Genomic DNA, 21,186 nt, shown 5'->3' with positions numbered 1-21,186 from the left:
CATTAGGAAATTGCCAAAACCCTGCCCGTTGCTGCACTTGTACAGCGATACCAATAGGAGTCACAGAAGGAAGACAGGGAGATGGGTTCCCACTGATCAGACAACATGAAGGATGCAAAATTTGATATTTCCTTATAAAAAGGCATGTCCCCAGAGGAAAAGTAGAAGCCTTAGATATAAAATACCAATGTTTGTATGAGTGTAAACAGCTAGAAAGGGATCAGAGACTCTACATACAATGCTGCTTTATCTTCTTGCAGAGGCTTCCATCATCACCATATCTAAGTTCCTCTGTATTTTCTCTTGGGTACTTTTTGGCACTATGTTCTGCCTAGTTTCGAATTGAGCAACGATTCTTTTGCCTTTTATTTTGAGACTCTATTCCACAATTAATCCTAGCCAGCTTTTTCAAACAAGAAGTTCACATGTCAGGAAAATGACATAATTGTTTTTCTTTAGAGTTTTCATGACCTGTTCATAATTTCAGTAGAAAAAGTTTGTGTTTTTCATTTACCCAAATCACATTTTTTATAAATGATTTACTGAACATTTATAGCCTAAGTTATTATGAGAACCCCCAAAACTGTTGAAATTCCTAAACTTCAACACACAACCTTCAAAATTTAAACTTATTCCATGGCAGAGGCAGCTATTTTATCTTCGCATCTGCCTGTAAAGCACCGAGGTCAGGTAATTCCAGCAAGTATTAACTGAAGTTTCATGCCTGGAAAGCTTTTGGTGGTATTCAGCCTTAATTTTTAATTCCAACATCCTGTTCTACTTGTGTGCTTTTTACAGTCCAAAATAATTTCTTGCTTCGGCACTTGCATGAATTATACACAGAAACATCATGCACAGATTAGTATATCAATAATCTAGGCTGTGCTTAGCTGAAGTTTCATAAAGAAATTTAAAAATTCCCTTTCTTTATACAACTTATTTTCTCCTTCCTAATGAAAAAATAAATGTCTGCTTGGAAAAAAATACACCATTCAGCAGAGCTTTCTATTGAAATAACCAAAAATAATTATTATACTACTAACTTTCAGAGGATTCTTCTCAAACAGCTGCAATGCAACTTCTTTAATTTAATGGATTTACTTTAAGTAAGGTGATACAATTCACCACGCCATTTCACAGCTTCACTGGGGCCATAAAACCAGTGTCTGTGCATCCAATAGTCCTTCAGAAATAGAATGGAAATACTTTACTTGCTTATTTTGAAGATAAATATATGTTTGTGTTTCAGGAGCTGATGTCAGACAAGAGTCTCTGCCAAAAGGCTCATCCCCTTTGTTAAAATGTTCCTAGCTGATGTACTAGAAAAGTGTCCAGAAATGAAAAAATAATTTTCCCAGAGTTGCAGTTCTCATTAGTATTTGAGTACAGTATATTCACATAGCAAGAAGCTTAATTAATAGTCACATTTTAGAGGACATTTCCTGCTTTGCAGAGTGCATTGCAGGGAGTGCTTGCTCACTGTTGAAATACGGTTCTCTCTCTAGTGCTTGCCGCCAGATTGATAGATTACACATTACAAGTCATTTAGGGAACACATTGCCACAATATACCATTGGTCAGAAATAGATCAGTCTCTGATATAACTAATAAGAACATTCTTAATGTACGTTAGGAAGAAAATAAAATGAGTGTTGATTGCCATGCCGCAGAAAATCAGTTCAGCATAAATCAGCTGGGTCAGGAAAGAAAAATCTTCCTCTAATGAACAGCTATAGACTTCTTTCAACCTTCACCTACACTGGCTGTTGTTGGAAATAAAGCAGAGAGACAAGCAACAGGTCTAAGCAAAGTTCATGATGAACAACAGAAAAGCAAGAGTCAGAAATGAATGGAACAATGGAATAATCATTTGTCCCGATATAATCTCATGTCATATTTTGTCATGCAAATGATGTCAGATTGATTTGAATTGGACTAATCTGACAGATTTAATCCAGGCTTGAGATGACCATTTGATTATGACAAGGAGAATATTAAAACAGAGTATATGGGAAGCTGTAAAGTGAGGAGCTGGTTATGTGCTTATAGGGAGGTTAGTAGTCTTCCAGTGATCATCTAGGGAACAGTATCCTGTAAGGGTTGCACAAATGATGTCTAAAAGAAGTAGACAGAAGCATACAAGTAGAAATTATGTGACCTTATGAATTTAGCATAAAATTGGGGTAGTATATAGGAAAAACTGAGGACCAAGTAACACAAGTGGAGCAGAACTTAGTAAAGGAAAGTCACATACTTGGGGATTAGTAAGAATTTCTTTGCTACACTAGGAACTGAACTGGAAATGACAAAGAAGGGAAAATGCCCAAGTATGTTATTTAATTATAAACTGACATATAATCACATGTGAAAATATAATGAAAAAGGACAACATAATTCTGGGATATACCAGGCAAGGTATATCCCACTCAAATCTGGGAAGTACGGTGACTATTTCACAGGACGTTGGAGAGCTTCTTTCCAGACACTGTCTATAATTCCAGTCACCTGTATTAAAAAAAAAACAATAAAATTACAATCAAAACCAAATTTTAAACTGGAACCAATGCAGAGAAGGGCTACTAAGGTGAATAGGGAAGTGAAGACACTACTTTACTAGAGGAGACTACCAGAGCGTGGCTTCTTTAGCTGAACAAAGCAACGGCTGAGACACCAGATAACTGCTCTCTATACGGAGTCAGGAAGGAAGTGCTAGAGAAGAAAACACTGCTAGAGAAGAAAACACTGTTTTAACTTCAAGTTGGCACAGGAATAAATGGGCATAAACTGTCTATTGAAAAGATTTAGCCTAGAAATCCTAAGAAGGATGTAATTCATCAGAAGAGCTGGTCGTGGAACAACTTTCCAAAATACATTTTTGGCTCTTGCTTCAAGCTAGTTTTAGATTAACACTTGTTCAGACTGATTAAAGATGGCATGATGTTGGGCCTATGACAGCAGCAAGGTGTCTGCTTCAGCCCTGTCTTATTAATTAGCGACAGCAAGAATACTAGAGCAGACTCACTGAAGGAGGGTTTCATGCCATCTTTAACATTTACAGAGAGACAGATGTCAAGTTCTAGAAGCTCATTAAATTGCTGCACACTGAACAGGTGCCATCAGTTTACCTACTGTGGACTCGCACACTGGGACAGATTATGGTGCTGTTGTGCCAGTATGGAGGATTCTTACCATCTTTTCTTTCCTTTGCAGATGTTTGTGAGGCTTTAAATGTGACAGTCTCTCCAGGACCAATGGTGCGATACTCTGAGGGAGATAATGCGACCCTTTACTGCCACATTTCTCAAAAGAGAAAGACAGACAATCTGCTGGCTGTGCGGTGGGTCTTTGCTGCGTCACCTACCCAGGAATATCTGATGATCAAAATGACAAAGTTTGGGTCTGTCCAGTATTATGGAAATTATACTAATAATTTCCACAAGCAAAGACTTCATCTTCTTAAAGAGAAACATGGAACTATGTACAAGTTTCTTATTCTAAGCCTCCAGCAAACAGATCAAGGACATTATATATGCAAAGTCCAGGAAATTGGCAAACACAGGAATAAGTGGACAGCATGGTCAAATGGCACAGCAGCTACAGAAATAAGAGGTGAGAGACTGCTGATTTCAATTCTGTCGTTTTTCTTGTCTCGTGATCCCTTTTTTCTTTTCTTGCAAGCTCATCAAGAAGACACCTGAAGTTAGGTTGTTTTTAAGCGTTATCTGTGGATATGAGAAGAAAGCCTAATATTCAACTTCTTTACTTACACATTACAGTTTAACACTATTCAGCCCATAATAAAATGTAAAGAAATGAGAAGACTGGTAGATTTGTAGAAGACAGTATTTCCTTTGCCTTTTGCTAGACCAGCAGTAATTAAAACTGTACATTCAGCTACAATCTCTACAACTTTACTGGTGGGAATAAACAAATGCCATTATTATTTAAATACAAAGAGACAGAAACAGAGAGAAATTAACTTATTTTTCTGAAGAACATACAGTGGGTCAGCCAGAAATAGAAACATTATGTTTTAGATCTATGTTTTGTGCCTCTCTTGGTGTCTTCATTGTGTTCAGTTCTAGTCTAGTAGAAGTGGGTAAGCAGCATTTCTAGTATCACTTCTGCACTTTAGTTTATACCACTTGTAGCCAGAAAGCAGAGCTAGAAAAGCAGTGACAAGCCTACTGGTATTGAACGTCAGATAAAGAAATGACCAGCAACGAGTTAAGGTTTTGAACAGAGTTGAAAATGAGCCTTCTCTTTGAGTTGGGTCTGTTCAAATCTAACGCCACCTCACTCACGCTTTCAGATATGTGTGAAACTGGATGTAGAGAACAGACTCCTTTGAAGAGGTAGTTGAGCTCCGCAGTTGTGCTGTTAGCGCTAGCTGGCAAATTAGCCCCTGCTTATGGCTTTATAAACAGGAAAGTTGATTTCCCACAGGGCCAACTCTAAAGCAAATGCCAAAAATCAGGGGTGACTGCTTGGTCCATAGGTCTGGAAATTCAAGAGGCTCATCCAGCAATCACAGAAAAATTTGTGGGAGGAAACTGTACTTCATGAAGTTTCTACCATTCCTGTTCATGCTAAATTTATTATTGTGTTTAAACCTCTGAAGTTATTCCTGTATCTGCAAACCCTAATCCGACTTATCTACCTTATGTTTTGTCGAAAACGGCCCTAGCTCTCCTCTGAAACAAGTTTTGGTCTGAGGGTACTCTACTGACCAGAGGCCTTTTAAAGATGGATTTGAACACATTTATGTAGCCTTAATCCAAAGCACATTACCTCAATGCCAGCTTGACTGGTGTCATTCCAGTTTCTGTACTGCTTTTAGATTATAAACACACCAGGAGAGAAATGTGACAGTAAAAAAGAATCTTTTTGAGCGTATGATGTCCTGTGGATAGCTCTCAGGTATCGCAAGCTTTCAATTTGATCTTTCTAAAGTTTGAGAAGAAAGATGTGAAAAATACAATGTAACAGGAGATAAAGAGCAGCTTCACATTGACCAGCAGGAATGATGAAAGATACTAATGATGCAAAGCTGAAGTTCTGTTTTGATTAGTAGCAAAGGCCATGAATCAATTTTAAATGACAGCAAGAAATTCCTAGTCTAAACTATTTGGTCTTATTGGGCATGCAGAACTTGCCTGGAAAGCCTCTAAGCCATTCATATGGTATTGCCTCTGCTTCCTGGTTGCAGACAGTCAGAAATACAAGTAATGACATAGCAGGATCCAAGTCCAAATGGGAACCCAGACCCCTTACCTCTCTCCCCCAGGAAAATGCCTGCCCCTCCAACACCTAGGCTCCAACTTTGTACATCAACCATGCTTCTTTTGCACAGAAGACCACAGAACTGGGACTTAAGAAAAACGTCAAAGTTCATTATACTCCTAAATACAAATTACCAGAGCAATAAGTACCATGGGTCAGAAATGTAATTTGTAATCCATAACCTGGTATCTTAAAGAAATCAAAGCCTACATAGTCATGCTGTCAACTACTCTGCACCCTTTTGAATCCATGGGCTGACTTTAATGAGATAACAGTCTTAAAGATGTTAAGGTTGTACAAGTAATGTGAAATTAGGGAGAGATGTGCGTGAACTTCCACACTGAAGGAAAGCTGTAAGAACAAAAAAGGTAATTATTGTTCCTGAGCTGCCATGTGCCCAGTGACCTTCCACATTGCAGTTAGTAACTGGGCTCATGGACATACCGCAGGAGGAGTCCAGTACCAAGGTTGCTGTGGAGAGGGGAGCCATTTGGGTATGGCACACAGATTTCATTAGCTTCACAGCTCAAAGAACAGTTTCTCGTTTGATTTTTGTTGCTGTTTTCACGCTTTTGTCTTTAAACTGGGAGGAGTAAAAACACCAGAGCCCAACATCTCCTGAACTCAGCCATCTTAATCTCTGGAGGGCATTAAGTTTTACAGGCACTGACCCCACGTGGAGTGTCTGGAGCCAAGACACAGCGGTTAGTCTTGTAACCACACAGGGATATGAAATAAAACTTTATTGCATGCGTGATTTAGCCCTGCAAACTTCAGGCATTAGCTGGCTTCATGCTCAGCAGTCATTCATCCCTGCTGTTCCTGCGCTTGGCTGGGAGCTGGATCTCCTCTCCCTGTCTCTTCTTCCTTCACCCCTTTAGATTTGGCTGAAAGGAGAGATTCAGCTACTGTCAAGAAGGAAGTGGCAAGCAGGAGTACTGATCATCCGAACTGCCTCAGCCTCCCACCTTTGGGAAGGGGCAAAGTTGGTGACTGGTGTGCGGAAGGGAAGCCAAGGCTCTCATCTCGACCCACAAAGAACAAGTGGTTCAGATGCTGTGCCAGGTGAGAAGAGGAGAAGTGAGAGTAACTACCAGGTGTTATTTCCAAGAGCACCTCAAATGGATGGTCAGAGCTGAAGCTTGCAGGCCTACAAGCAGGGCAAAGAGGCCACCACGTAATCCCAGAATCTCCTAGAGGACTGACTACACTTTTTTCCAGTGCTTCAGAGAAGAACTTCTGAGGGTAATTTGAGGGAAGGGAGCTAGAGAGAGCCAGGTCTGGTGTCAAGTGATGGAGAGAAGCAGGGAAGGAGGAGAGTGCTGTTTCAGCTTGGGGGTTGCGCTATACTGACCCTTCCCCATAGATTCTCTCCAACAGATCAGGTAGCTGTCTCCAAGAGCAGTACACTGAAAGATAGAATGGACAGCAAGTAATGCATTTCCTGCAGGAAGGACTTGCAAAATAGACCAATAGATGTACCCAAGGAGTGCAGAACAAGTAGCAGGCTTGTGGACGGGGGGGAAGAGAGAGAGAGAGAGAAAATCAGTTGGAGAATATTGTAATAATGTTTAGGATTTTCCTGGGATAATGCAATTTCACAGGGCAGGTCAGCAGTTTAAAGAGCGTTTTCTCATTCACTGAATGATGGAATTTCTTAAATGTCTGTAGTGAAACACAGGGATTTGTCAGGAGTGATTGGGAAGGGAATGACATGTTCCAGGTAAATGGCAGCAGAAGAAAGAGCAATATAAAATATTGTCAGACCACCCGTTATACCCCTCCTCACAAAACACCACTCTGCCTCTTTTGTAGCTGCTCAGGCTATTGCTAACCGTAACACAGAAACCTCCCATTGCTCTTCCTAGCTAAAATGTGAGGTTCAGATCAATTTAGTTACTGTAAATAAGGAAAACTTAACTTTTCAGTCGAGCCCTTAAATACTACTTTTTCCCCAGATTTTTAGTATGATTTATGAATACATAATCAGGGTGGGGATTTGAGACTCGTGACTCCATCTTCTCCTAACACCTGGTCAGCTGTATTGCTTCTCTCTGCTTCAAATGTAACCCGAAGCAGAGGAGGAAACCTGAGACAAGGGAGGAAGGCAGGCCCACCTGTAGACAAAACAGGGAAAATATGCTGTGTGCATCTGAAGCAGACGCCACCAGCACCCCAGCCCCCTTGAAAGAGTGTTTATTCTAATTCCAAATCCAGATTAAAGACACTAAAAGAAAAATGACATATCTTTAAATGCCATAGCAACTGTTCTACTGCTAAAAGCTTGTTTACTGGAAAAAAAGGACTGTCTTAACTAGTGTTCGGTTAATGCACTGTGGGTGTACAGGACTTTCTACTCAGGGGAGGAAAGGCAACTCTTTTCAGAGTGGTGATAAAGTCTCCAGTTTCCCCCATGGTAACACTTGGGCTTTTCAAGGAAATTTTCTTCCAAACACATTTTATATTTTATATTATGATCAGTTACACTTTTTATTGCGAAGGGATTTACTTATATTACAGTTAGATCCAGGATGCAGCAAGAGGAGCCATACAAATGGCCTGAGGCATATGCATACTTAAATTGTACTGCTTGTGCTTTATCAAATAAGGTAACAATGTTCAAACACATCACAGTTGCTGTCTTGTCTAACATTTTGTTCCAGTTAATGTGTCTGCAGTTATGCCCAAATTCAAAATAGTATCTTTATGCTAAAGCACCAGGCAAATTTCTTACAATCTTGCACGTCAATTGGGTGCAGAAATAGCATTTAGGTCCTTTTTTTTTTTGTTCACACTGGAAGAGGAGGTCATTGTGTAAGACAAATGTCTAGAGGGAATGAAAAAGGGTCATTCTGCTTCTTCAAAATCTGACTTGCTCTTGAAACAGAAAAAACCTGGGGCAGTTCAGTGCGTAGCCTTTGCCAGCCACCAAGCACAGCACTATTCAAAGCAAAAGACCTTGCCAGGTCACAGCTGGGTCTGTAGTAACTACTGCTATTAAATTATATTCAGATTTTGTTATTGGCTAGTAAGCTTGCAGGTGTAAGTTTCTGTAGGCCATTAAGAAGCTGCAAATGCAATTTTTTTTTTTTTTCAACATAAATTTGTACAGATACATATATTGAAGTTGTGGAAAAACAATTGAGTTACAGACTACAGTTCCTTAATGTGTAATGATGCCAGTTAACAGTTTAGCTACATATCTGGCTTCTCCTTTAGGGACAGAATAAATATCTTCAGAAAAGGAGCCTCATCTGATGGGGATGAGGTCCTTACGGTCTTTCGTTCATGGGCTCACCTATCAGCTACAGCAACGTTGTAGTGTTTTCAGAAGACACAGCTGAAATTTGAACTATTGCAGTTTGCTCCTTTAGGTGTAGTGAATACAAGACATCAAATAGGATTTGTGAACAGGCTACTGTTAAATCTTGGTAGTAAAACCAGGAGAAATCCATGTTGTGATGCTGCCAAGAAATGTCTCCTACTGTAGCCGTGCAACATCTTCCCTCTAAGCTAACATGAACCTTTTCCCCTTCGCTACTTATCAAAGGCGTCTGTTCTTTTCCTGGGCTTGTGTGGTCAATGTTAGCCTAAAACCAAGTTAGTGATCTTCATCACCGTACAGAATACACCAGAAAACAATTTATTCAAGAAAAAGAAAAGAAACATCAGAAAGATAGTTCTCCCACTGCCTTCCTATCAGAAAACTCAAAATAGTGAGTCTTCTCAGAAGAAGTCTTCTCAGCACCTCCAAACCATCATTTACAGTTGCGTAATCCCTCAAGCTCACTCTGCAAAGTACTGCACATATCTTAGAAAGAGCAATACATGTTACAATCCAACATGTAGGAGGACAAACATAGAAAATTAGGCAGTCCAACTGTAATCCTGCTGGCACGGACAACACAAACAAGTACAGATGATCACAAAAAATCTGTCTTGTTGAGAAGTTTGTGTGTCGGAATTTCCCATAGAACAGAGTCTGAGTTCTATTAAATATTAGTCACATGTGGCATTTTCTAATGGTAAAAATGTTGCAAGATACAGGAATGTAAATTTATTTTTTTCACCCCCAAAATGAACAAAAGCCCTTTTTTTCAGGGAAAGTATTCTAAAATACTTGCAAAAAAATCTACACATGCGATGCTTTCATTTAACAAATAGTTAAAATCACAACAGAACAGAAGACTGCATTAGTCCTGAAAGCAGTTCCATATCCATTGAGTTAGCCCCACACATCCCTACAGGGCACTTGTTAATGAGTTCTCTTTCCAGTAAGATACTTGTTCTTTAAATATTTTGCCACATGAACCTCTCTCAGAGGTTCAGACCTTATTGGCAATCTGTAGGGTATCACCAGGATCCTATTCCATTGCAATGATTGCTAGCAGAAGAAAAATTAACGTAAGTGAGATCATGTAATCTGATGTCATCAAAAATGTCAGCATGCATAAACAATCTGACTGAGGAGAGCAGAGAGGGTATTGAACAGTGATCCAGCAGTCAGAGCATTTGGATTCTAGTGCTAGATTGTACAGCTGTTACGATATTGACATTCATCCATTAACCCCGAGCTCTGTAGTCTGCTTCTCCTTCTGTAACAGAGAAGACAACTCTGTGCAAACTCTGCAGCTATTTTCCCTCTTAATTGAGTTAGAACATAGTCATTTAGTCAGCCCTTTTTCTAGGCTATAAAGGTGAGCTGGTACAACTTGTGGACATACAGTCTTTCTTCTCAGGAAAAAACTCCTACCCGTAGGCAGGGCAGTTACGCTGGCTGAGAACTCAAGTTGTTCTGCACTTAGTCAATGGCCGTTGATACAGTAGTGAGAGAGCAATTTACGTTAGTAAGATGTTCAGCTTAGTCTGTTCCTACATCTAAGCCAAGGACACTGAGGGTAAGTAGATATGTTCTGCTTTACAGCTCAGATATGCAATTTCTGAAGCCTTGCATGCATGGGTAGTTTGGTTTTGTTTGTTTTGTTTTGGTTTTTTTTTTATTTTTATTTTTGCAGGCAGGCAGGCATCATATTCATGTATCTTTAAAAGGCATGGCATAGAAGCCAAGTTTTGAGGGAAGGAAAAAGAACTAATAAGCAGTACTCTCACTGGGGGTCTCTCAATGTGTTATGTGGGTGCTGTTGTAGGAACTGCAGGGCAGTTCAACCTGCCAAGGGACATCCACAAGAGCTTGGGAAGGAAAGCAAGTTGGATAAAATCAGGGGCTTAGAGGGTCAGTCCTGAAGCTGGGGAAATGCTATTGTGTCGCTAGAGATTACTTCAGTGCCAAGCACTGCTAGAACAACTTCCTTGTGTTTTTAAAAAAGCTGTGCCTAAGGTGGCTGGCTCCAAGTCAATTCTCCAGAAGCCTTCAGAGCTGTGTCCTTCAGTAAATCTACTGCTCTTCCAATTTTTTTTTCCCTTAACCTCTAAGACTTAGAAATAGACTACAGTGTTAAAAATTCTTCTTAATCTATAACTACAGGAGAAAATAAATTCTCATTCTCTTGAGCAGAAGTTGCTCATCTCCTCTCTCAGAGGTAGCCTGTTTTGGGACAGAAACACAAACTGCAACCCTAGAGGTATGAGTTCTGAGTAACTGAGTATACAGAGTTGGAATAAAACCAGCTACATACAGCATTAGTGGCAGCTTTTTTCCCCTGTGATACTCAGACCATCCCCACAAAGCCATTGCAGACCTTACAAGCGCATGGCCACTTTATTCTAAGGCCTAGGCTCTTCTAAAGTATGTTTCTATTCTCTTGCTGTTCTTCAATGCATATAACTTTCAATTGAAAAGCCACACATTGCATCTTCTCAGAAGAAGATGACAACAGGGAGGCAGTCTCAAGCTGTACGGCACTCATGGGGGGTGCCAAGCCAAATGAGATTTGCTGGAAGACATTTTTATAATGCTGTTTTATAACTGAAGTGTTTCACTGAAAGGTAATTATCCTATGAAATAAAGCAAGATCTTGGGGCACTGAAGCCTAAGGCAGAACTACATTTACTTCAAGAGTTCCTAACACATTTTCAGTTCTTGTCATGTCTTTGTTTTTATTTCTTTTTTTTTTTCTTCAGTGATTTCATCAAAATCTTCTGGTGATCCCACTTTCAAGAAAAACCATGAAGCTTGGAAGTTTTTTGAAGGTAAAGATGCATCTAACTGCTACTAGTTCTGTACAAGGCATTAGTTTAGTCCAATACTACAAGACAATTAAAATGCCCCATTCAGGGCCAGTTTTGCTAGTTCCTGTGCAAACACAGGCCTTGCCTGAGAAAACATTCCACAGAGTACAAGGGGTGCTGGAGGAAAGAGAATGGAAGGATCCAGCTTCAGTTTCTCAGATATTTGTTATGGTCAGTGGGAAAATAACCTATGCCTGCCTAATAATGCAATGCAGATGCAGAGCCTTATCCAGGAAGGTGCTGAGCACATCTGAAGAGGTACCAAGCACTCTAAGCTCCTACTAACTGCTCACCAAACATGCTCTGCACAGCAAGAGCAGCTTAAAGTCCCCTCAAGTTTCAAGGCAAGAAGCATTTTCTGTGTAGATTGGCGGACAACTGTTCCAGGAGACTGAAATCCAGAATTTACTTGCAGCTGGGATTCCCTCCTCATCCTTCTGCCCCAATCTGGAGCACCAACAAAGCACCAGCACAGCATTTGCAGCTGCTGTACTGCCTGCCAGGCAGGAGTGCTTGCTTGTAGGATGGCCTTGATTCTTTGGGGACCCTTACTATTTAAACCACAATTTACAAACTGTGTTGTTTTACTGCTTAAGGGGCGTGAGGCATAGAACTGCAGGTCAGGGGTCTAGTTCCAGAAACGCTATTTTCTACAGGAACGCTTGGCCTCTGAGGCTTGTTTCCTCTCTGTGAAGCAGGCAAGAAGCCAATATACCTCCCTGAGGACATTTCAAAACATTAATGGGTAGAGCATCCTTAAAGTACTCTATTTAGAGTTCTAGTAAAAGCAGAAATAAGTCATTAAAGATTTCTTCTCCTTCTGAACAAAATAGTCTATCTTCATCTGCCATGGTACAACTCCTGTCAGCTCCATTGGAAATGTGTTATGGCACCTGAATGAAAGCCATAGAGACTGAGGCTCTAGATTGAAAAATAATTAAAAAAAAGTATACAAAAATTTCAAGCCAGTGCTGCCACCAAAAGAAACAATCAGACTTTCTTCTTTCTCAGCCATTCAGCACTTCCCTCACTGCCACTTTTTTTTTTAAAAAAGAAAAAAGGGTAGCTGTTTGAACTAAGAAATAATCCACCTGAAGTCCTTTTGTTTTTCAGCTGCTGCACACACACAAAAAAACCAAAAACAAAAAAAAAACCAAAAACCCCCAACCAAGCCCTTTCCTCCGTACCAAAAGCAACTAAACCCTCTTAGTTGTAGTTACACCTATTTGCATTTATGTAGACTTCAACCAAATTTTCTACTGCGCAGAATACTACATGAAAGTTTCAAGACCATTAAATTACTTCTGAACTGCTACCCTAAATCTTTTGGTCCAGGGTTTGCTTAGATCTTTTAGATGTAACTTTTTTCTATCCTGTAAGCACGAGGCATACAGCTGCAACACTGACTGTCATCTATGCTTGGCTTTCAGATCTGTACATGTACGCAGTGTTTGTGTGTTCAATAGGAATCATCAGCGTCCTCCTTTTTACACTTGTCATTCTCTGTCAGTCACTTCTGAACAAGAGGAGATCCACAGGTGAGTGAAACATCATTCAAGGCCCTTTCCAAAGGAGGAGAGAAGGGAGAGGAGAATGCAGAAACAGCAGGAAAAATAAATATCTCCTTGCCTTGATTTTAGTAAAACCAAGAAAAAACATTGGTAGAACAAAAAGCATTTCTGCCAGCAAAACTAGAACAAAGGCATTTTGCTCCCTTTGAATAGCTATTTCACTTTAAATTTGCTTTGAACTTTTCAAAATCTTTCAGCTTTGCATGAACACAAATTGAAGGTTGTTGGAACTTCTTTCAAAGAAGACCAAGTGCTGTATCATTACATTGCGTTCTGATCAGACCTAGCTAACATTTTGCATGAGTGACACTTGTGCAGATGTTTAGAGGGGTTTTAAAGCAGTCTTACTCTGTTCTGTTTTCTTCTCCCATCCTGACTAGCTGTCACTATTCTTGGGAATATGCAGATTATTAGTGCTCTCTCATTTGTAGCATTCTTTGAAACTAAAGCATCATTTAATCATTCAGATCTGCCTTTTCATATAGCCTTTCAAGATCAAGGATTACTGTTTCATTCTCTTCCTCTGAGAGAATCTCGAAGAGGCTACATCTGCATGAAAGCAGCTCTGTTGGAATAATAATAATAATAATAAAAAAGCTATTTCAGATTATGAAATAGCCAGTGCAGGCTCTACATTTATTTTTGTTTAAGAGTGGTTTATTTGGAGACCTTACACAAGCTGTGAGTATGGGATACCAGCATGCTTAGCAGCCACCACATTAGAGGAGAGCATAAAGACCTTCTCTGAACAGAAGCTTTCAAAAAGAGGTTGGTCAGTGATTTGTCCTCTTAATGACAGGAGAGAATCGTGACTGTGCTGCCTCTTCAGCACTGCACGTACCACGAGGAATGAGTGACTCAGATACACGAGGGAGAAGAATGTAAACCAAAAATAGAGGTACACAGAAGTCCTTGCCTGACCACAAACACATTTCAGGCTGTGGCTTCGTCTTCCCAGTAGTATGCTCAGTAGAGTAGTAACTCTGATGCTAACTGAACCCAACTCTGCTTGCCAAGAGGAAGGAGCAAGATCAATGTTATTCTTCCTACCCTGTTAAGCGGTGACAAAGGTTTTGTGCCAAGGGAGTACCCGCACTTAAGTATGTTGGTCACGGTGAATCACCCTGAAGCCACAAGCACTAGACACACTGATGTGTCCTGGTTTTTCCTGTGTTGGGCTAGATTGTGCTTCTATGTTTATTGATTTATGCTGGTGTGAGCATACAAGCAGCTTGGAGAAAAGGTCTCTTTACATTGAGCCAGCACCAGTTAAATGTAGAAATAATAAGGAATGCAATATAGAATAAGCATATATAACAGAGAAAAAAGTAATTTCTTCTGAGCTGCAAAATTCTTTCTTCAGTACTCTAATATCTGAATAATTGCAGGCTTCACCAAATTTTTATTTAGATTTTGAACATTATCTAGTAATCACTGGCAGCATTAAACTTAGGGATTCAATAGAAATATAACAGAATAAAGCTTAGCAGACAGGCATTCAGTATACAACAATAAGATATTCAGGCAAGTCTCTCAGCTAGGAACACCCAATCAGAGTATTTTCCAGAGCCATGTTAATTGGCTTGGCATCCAGTCAAGCATCAGGAAATTAAGATTTCTGAAGCAGCAGTGGAAGAAACATCCGTGACAGATGCAGTCTCCACCAGGCCCATATTGTTTTTTCTCCCTGACAGCCTCTGGGCCACGTCAGCAAGCCCAGCCCTGAACCTCTGCTCCAGGGAGCAGCAGTTCCCTGGGAGGTGCTGTTTCCACTCAGCCACATGGGCACAGGACACAAAGAGCCCCCTCCTCCCTCAACACTCCTCTAACCTCTCCAGAGACACCTTCCAGGGATTAGGATCTGACCACAAGACACCCACCCTGTCAGCCAGCAGCAGTGCTCTCTCATTCAGACTGTTAGAATAAGGCATTGCTCCTCAAAAAGCAGTATCTTGCCTCCTCCCCATCCTAGGCACCCTGTACTTCCACCCTGGGCTGGACCAGGCAGATGCTAATGAAAGAAGCCTGCAGTAAAATCACAAAGTCCACCCTTCCTTCCTTGAGGAAAGGAGAAAAGACTGGAACAGCAAAGCAATCTTCCCTCTGCATCACCCCAAGCCTCCAGGCAGGCTCCAGGCACAGCCTTCTTCCACCTTCAGTGTGGTAGCTGCAGCATCATCTTCCTCAGAGGACCTTCAAGAGATGTTTAGCTTTGTTCTTTCCCTTGAGACCAGGTCAGGGGCCCAAGACAACCAAATCCATCTCCTTACCTCACCTTGCTAGGCAAATTTCCATCAGGGCATCTTGAAACTCTCCTGTCACAGGGACACAAACAGCTCTCTCCACACTCCCACCAGTCCAGTTTCCTCCCCAAGTTCCTGAGCCCTAACAAGGCAAGGAAGATTTATATCATCTGATCTGATCTGATCTGATCTGATCTGATCTGCTCCACCCCACCCCACCCCACCCTACCCTACCCTACCCTACCCCACCCTACCCCACCCCACCCCACCCCACCCTACCTCTCCCCACCTCACACCCACACCCACACTCAAGTAAGTGTGAGGAGAAGAGGGAGGGAAAACTCTGCTCAATTCTGTACAAGAACAGCCCAGCCTGGGACGAAGACCAACTCCTACCTGAACTAAAAGTTGGGATTTACAGTAGGTGAAGCTGGAGATGATCCCTCTGGAGTGTCTGTCTGTGAAACCTGAGGAGATCCTAGCTCACCTCATGAGAAGGATAATACTGAAACCCAGGTCCTCACCAAAGGAGCTCCCTCAGGTGGGACTGGCACTGCAGTTGAAGCTGGCCCATAGCACAGGGCAGTTATGGGATGCTGTGGGAAGCAGCAATAGCTGCAGCTGGCAACCATTTTTGGTTTGGTAGAATCCTGTGTCCATTTGTTACAGGAGTGGTTGCTTTTCCCAATCCCTGGTTTGAAAACTTGGAGTATTTACTGTGGGGCAAACCAAGATAAAACATACTTAGAGATGCTCAAAAGCATGTCAACAGTGTGCATGAGCATCCCCTTACTCCCAAAGGGTCAGGCCTACTGTTCTGTACATCTACCAAAGGGTAGACAGACAGATGGACTCACTGCCTTGGCTGGCTTAGACATGGCCCCTATGTTAGCTGCAGTTCCTACTGCTCTCAGCTCCCCTTTCCTTAGGACTAAAATGTACCCCCCTAAGAACTGTGTAGCTTCCTCAGAATGGGAGAATTTAGGTAAGCCCAAATATGAAAACTTTCCTGAGAGAAGGGCATAATCACTGTTGTCTGGTTTTCATGGCCTTTTAAAGAACAGAGAACATGAAGGGAGGGAGGTGTCTATGTTGTATTCAACTTCACATCATGGCCCAGGGATGCACTCTCTTTTCCTTCTGAGAAATAATTTGGCAGTAGGTTGACTAGAAGAGCCAGCGCCTCTCCTCCTGCCTGCGTGTGTCCACACTCAGCACTGGGCACAGCTTGGGCAGGGCACAGAAGCCACTAAGCCACAAAAGAGCATCTTAATAACCCTGGCTCCTAAAAGGCTGGAGTAGGGGGAGCTGCCCTTGCTCAGGACTACTGATTCAAAGGAACACAAAGGAGAAGGATTTATACAGCTCACACAGATAGCTGTCAGCGACAGGATAGTGGCTGGACTGGACCTCTGATCCCATCCCAGGAGGCAACCCTTTTATGCCTGAGGCCGCAGTCTAGCCTACATTAGGAACAGCGGTGGCTCCTGTGGGTGAATGGTTTATTTCAGGCTTCTGGAAATAAATAGAGGCACCACAAGGGAAATAAAAGTCTTCAAAGTAAAATTACTAGCCTGCTGTGCTTTTCCTTAGCAAGCTGTCTCTTGGCTGGGCTGACCACTGGAATGTGTGTTTCCCAGCACTTCCACAGCAGATTTTTAGTGCTGTTTGATACATGCCCCTCTCCCAAGCCTAGCAATGTCTTTGAGTCAGACTACATTTTAATGCACATTATAATGTATGGTGATGATTAGCAGCTCTCCCAGTGTAACAACTTGGCATTTCCACAGTCTTGGCAACAAAGGTCTATCTGTGGTGCCCATTTGTAACTCACAAACTGTGTTGGTGTGAAGCCACATTTTCCTTCTTTTTTTTTTCTTTAACAGTGAAGCATTACCTGGTGAAATGCCCCCAGCACAGGTAGGAGATGACACTTCTCTTTACGGTAACCCAAGGCACCCATTCTGTTTTTGTTTTGCTATGTATGCTGAAGACAATGAGTAATGTTTTCCAAAATGCCTACAGGAGGAATTAAGAGTCCTGGGTCCATGCGTCATGAACGTGCCTGCAAGCCAACATCTGCTGTGTATGATAAAGGAGATCTACCTGGGCTATCCAGCTGTAGGTCCTGCAGGTGCTTCAGTGACAAGCCTCTCCTTGAGGCCCTGAATTGTCTTCTGGAGAAGCCTGCTTTCCTCCTATGTGGCTTTCTAGGGTTTCCGAGCACCTCACCAGATAGTAATGACTTAAACCATTGATGTACATAAACCAAACTGCAATGTAACCTAGTGATTCCTGCACCCAAAAACAGGGTGCATTTTCTAGGCTCACAGACTGTTCCCAGCTGAAGACTCCAAGTGATGGGAAAAATTCTACTTCTGCTGCAGTCATTAATCACTGTCCCTTTAAATACCACTGGCTGCCAAAAGTTTTTGATTGTGTGGTGCGATAAAACTGGTTTCCGTTGTAGGATCTTCTTGAGATATAAATTGTACTGGAACTGCATTAAAAAAAAAAGATGACAGAAGTATTTTACAAACAAAAAAAAAGATTAAAGAGGGATGCCTCATAACAACACAGAAGAACAGCTGTTTCCCAGTTTTCAGTGACATAAAACATGTGCTTCTAGCCTTACAGTTTAAATCCAGTACCTCTTGGTATCACAGATACTATTTCTCATAGTCTCTTTTTAGATACTGTGAGATTCAATGCCAGTATAGCATATCCTAGATCCTCAACTAGTGTAATTTTTAGTGCATTCTCATGGGATTATAATTGTATTAAATCTAACCGACACTCGGATGTAAGTGAAGTCACAACAAAGCAACAGAGTTCAGGAGAGGCCAGTACAAACTGAAACTTTCGTTTTATTCATGGGAAGATCTTTGTTCTGTGACCCTGACCAGCCATTGCATCACACTGAAAATTACAGAGACAGCTCAGCAGTTTTCATTTTTCCCTGGATATTTTCTCTTTCCCCTTCTTTATTAGCTGTTGGGATGAAGTTGGAATTACAAAAACAAAAATCAAAGTAGATTGGTGGAGAACATAAGAAGACGAGAAAAATGAGACCTGATTGAAAAGATGACTGAAAAAATGGAGCATGACAGTCATACAAAAAGACTCCTACTACAGAATCTGCCTCTGTGGGAACCCATGATGTGGTAGGGCTACTACTGCAAACACTGAACTTAGGAGGCTGAATAGAAGGGGGAAAACAAGACAACACGATTTCTTCACTATGAAACAGAATCTCTGGAAGTGAACGAATTGCGTGACTCTATGTGCATAAAAATAAGATTTCACGTATTTTAGTGTGGCAAGGTAGGCTAATGAAAGCCCTGATCCCACAAAAGCATATCTGAAGTGCATTGACTTCAGGGCTTTAAAATTAAATAGCTGTGGAAGTGTTACTAGTATCGTAATTTTTGATATATTTCACACTTGATACCATTTATTTTCCACCCTCTGCTCAAAACAAAAAACGTTAATTCCTTTGAAGTTAATTCTCTTCACCTGCGCATTCCTTGTCTTGGTACTTATTTTAACACATTTAGACCCAAAACTCAGGGTCTACATATCCATTAGGCCAAACTGATGAACTAATTTGCATGACATTCCTGCTAGTCAAAAAGACTATGCTGTGCAAAATTCAGCCTCAGTTAGAGAGGCTCAGCTCCAACTCCCTTACAGATATTTCAAACTTAGAGCAGAATCCAGTTTAAAAATTACATTAATAGTCCAATGTCTAGGAAACGTCTGTACTCCCACTGCAGTAATACCTAAACATCTTAAAAGATTTTGTGGCTTGACATCATAATGCTGTTTTTGCTTAATTGGAATCTGAAGCATAAAGGGCTAAGTGATTTGCCCCAGGTCTCACAAAATGGCCTTGTTCGAAAAGAAAATTAAATCCAGATTTCCTGAGTAGAACAAAGCAAATGTTTAGGTTTTGGTTTGCTACTTGACCAATAACAAATTAAGAAAAAAAATGAGTTAACCAAAATCCAGTTCTTTCCCACATTTTAAAAATAAATACCTAAATAAAAAGTACAGTTATTTTGGGTTTCCAAACCACCTAATTCCATTTTCTGAGGTTTTCTTTTCTTTTCCTCCTTATTATTATCTTCCTTGTTATTGGATCATTTTGTCGGTTTTCAGATACAGAAACTCCCAGGAGTTTTAGCTTTGAAAACAGGAATTATTTTTTTTTCTGTTTTTTTTTATATTTATTTTGGCCTGAAGTCTCCAGCCCTTCAGTGACTGCTCTTCTGGAGTCAAATAATTTGAGGTGAAAAAAGTGTTCACCTCAGAAAGCTGTCCATCTCGACACCTTGGTTCTACAGTGCCAATCTAACATTGTAGGAGCAAATTCTGCCAGACTTAACCAGAACCAAGTACCCAGCCCATCCCTGGCACCTTTTCCCTCAGCTCCCCGTTTGGAAAACATCAAAGCAGCTCCCAGTTCACTCAAGTGAATTTTTTGCCATCCCTCTGCAGACCTTTGACAAGAGGAAATAGCTGACTCAGATGATGACAGGAAAAGTCCCACATCCTTGACTCTAGCAAGGATAGTAAAGCCAAAATTGTAGTAGTTTTTCAGCTCTTGGGACAGCCATGACCTCCAGGGAAACTGCTGTCCTGGTGCCATGGTTGATAGACATTGTCAGACACCTTCCACAGGTTTTTCCCCTAACCTCATGTATTTTTCTTGCTCTCTAAAAACTCATTAGATCCTTCAAGAAACGCACATGGTCACACTGTTGAAATAGAAGCCAGGAGGCTGGAGGAGGAGCCGGAGATAAAAAACTAACTTTCCTTTTATATGTAGAACAAGACAAGCTCACAAAGAGGCAGTGTTTTGGAGCCAAGGAGTCTTTTCTGAGCCTCCTTGTTTGATTTGAGGAGCTCAGTTCTAAGACAGCAAGTACAGTTATTGTATCTCCCAGAATTAGTTAACCCTGTGTGGCCCTGGCATTTCAAAGAAAAGCATAAGCCACAAATGCTTTTCTCTGTAGCTTCACTTTCAGTGGCAAAGTGGGAATAATAAGTAATGCAATGAATTGACACTAAGCCTTTTCATATATTGTGCTTAAAGTAGTTATGTCAGAATAATAGTATCTTTAAGCTACACATCTGCCTTAATGACCTTGGATTTTTAAAACCAAAACCATAAAAACAATCACTCTTGTCCCCTTTTTGGTATTCTTTGTTCTTCGCAGTTTGCTGTGTTTGGGCAACGGAGCCAGGCAGGACAGTTTCATTTCCTGCTGGTTTTAAACCCTTTCATGTTTTGATTTTAATATAGAAACAAATGGTTGTTGTGGAATGGGTTCACCATAGTGCAGGCAGACTTTGAAATTATTTTAATGCAACCCTCAGTTAACATAATTGATGTGATTTATTTATAAATAATGAAAATATTTTGCCATTTAAACATTTTTTAAAAAGTTTGGCAGCAAACATGTTTTGGACTGAGGACATGGAACAGAATTCAGGAAAATCATCAGACTAGATTCTTTTTCTAATCTATGCAAGTGTAAACCCAGAGTGATTTTACCAATGGTTGTGACATTCATTTGGATTTACAGCTGTGTAAAATGATAATGTCTGTTATTTTGTTATTCTTGTGTGGGCAATAGCTGAGACATCTTAACTTTCATTAAGACTTTGGCCCAGTTTGAATATTTTATTCTATTAATATAAAGAGAATGTTTCATTATGCAAAAGAACCTGGAGAAGAGCAGCAACTTGGGACAAAGGATTTAAAATTCAGTGAAATCAGTCTTGTCAGTGTTACCACTATGGAGACCCTGGCTGGATCCCGTTGTGTGGTATAACTCACCAGCACAGAACAGAAAAGTCCCCACAACCATACTGCGTTAATCTTTCTCAGGGCA

The 21,186-nt window shown here is 40.9% G+C and overlaps 1 protein-coding gene across 5 annotated transcripts in view; it reads left to right on the top strand.

The window, feature by feature from the left end:
* The window catches only part of VSTM4 (V-set and transmembrane domain containing 4), a 38,427-nt gene that overhangs the window by 2,352 nt on the left and 14,889 nt on the right, over positions 1 to 21,186 (top strand). For 4 of the 5 annotated variants that reach the window (XR_015259060.1, XM_086752165.1, XM_086752164.1 and 1 more), the window contains exons 2-5: positions 3,211 to 3,609; positions 11,365 to 11,433; positions 12,903 to 13,010; positions 17,173 to 17,206. Coding sequence is in view for 4 of the 5 variants with exons in the window: in XM_086752165.1 (XP_086608291.1) it covers positions 3,211 to 3,609; positions 11,365 to 11,433; positions 12,903 to 13,010; positions 17,173 to 17,206 (610 nt within the window). In the remaining variant the exon portion in view is untranslated. The remainder of the gene's footprint in view (positions 1 to 3,210; positions 3,610 to 11,364; positions 11,434 to 12,902; positions 13,011 to 17,172; positions 17,207 to 21,186) is intronic. The other variant, XM_086752166.1, reaches the window with a different exon arrangement.

This window comes from Chlamydotis macqueenii, chromosome 7, assembly GCF_036417535.1.
Source record: "Chlamydotis macqueenii isolate bChlMac1 chromosome 7, bChlMac1.mat, whole genome shotgun sequence".
NCBI lineage: Eukaryota > Metazoa > Chordata > Aves > Otidiformes > Otididae > Chlamydotis > Chlamydotis macqueenii.
This window is presented reverse-complemented; position numbering and strand designations above follow the sequence as displayed.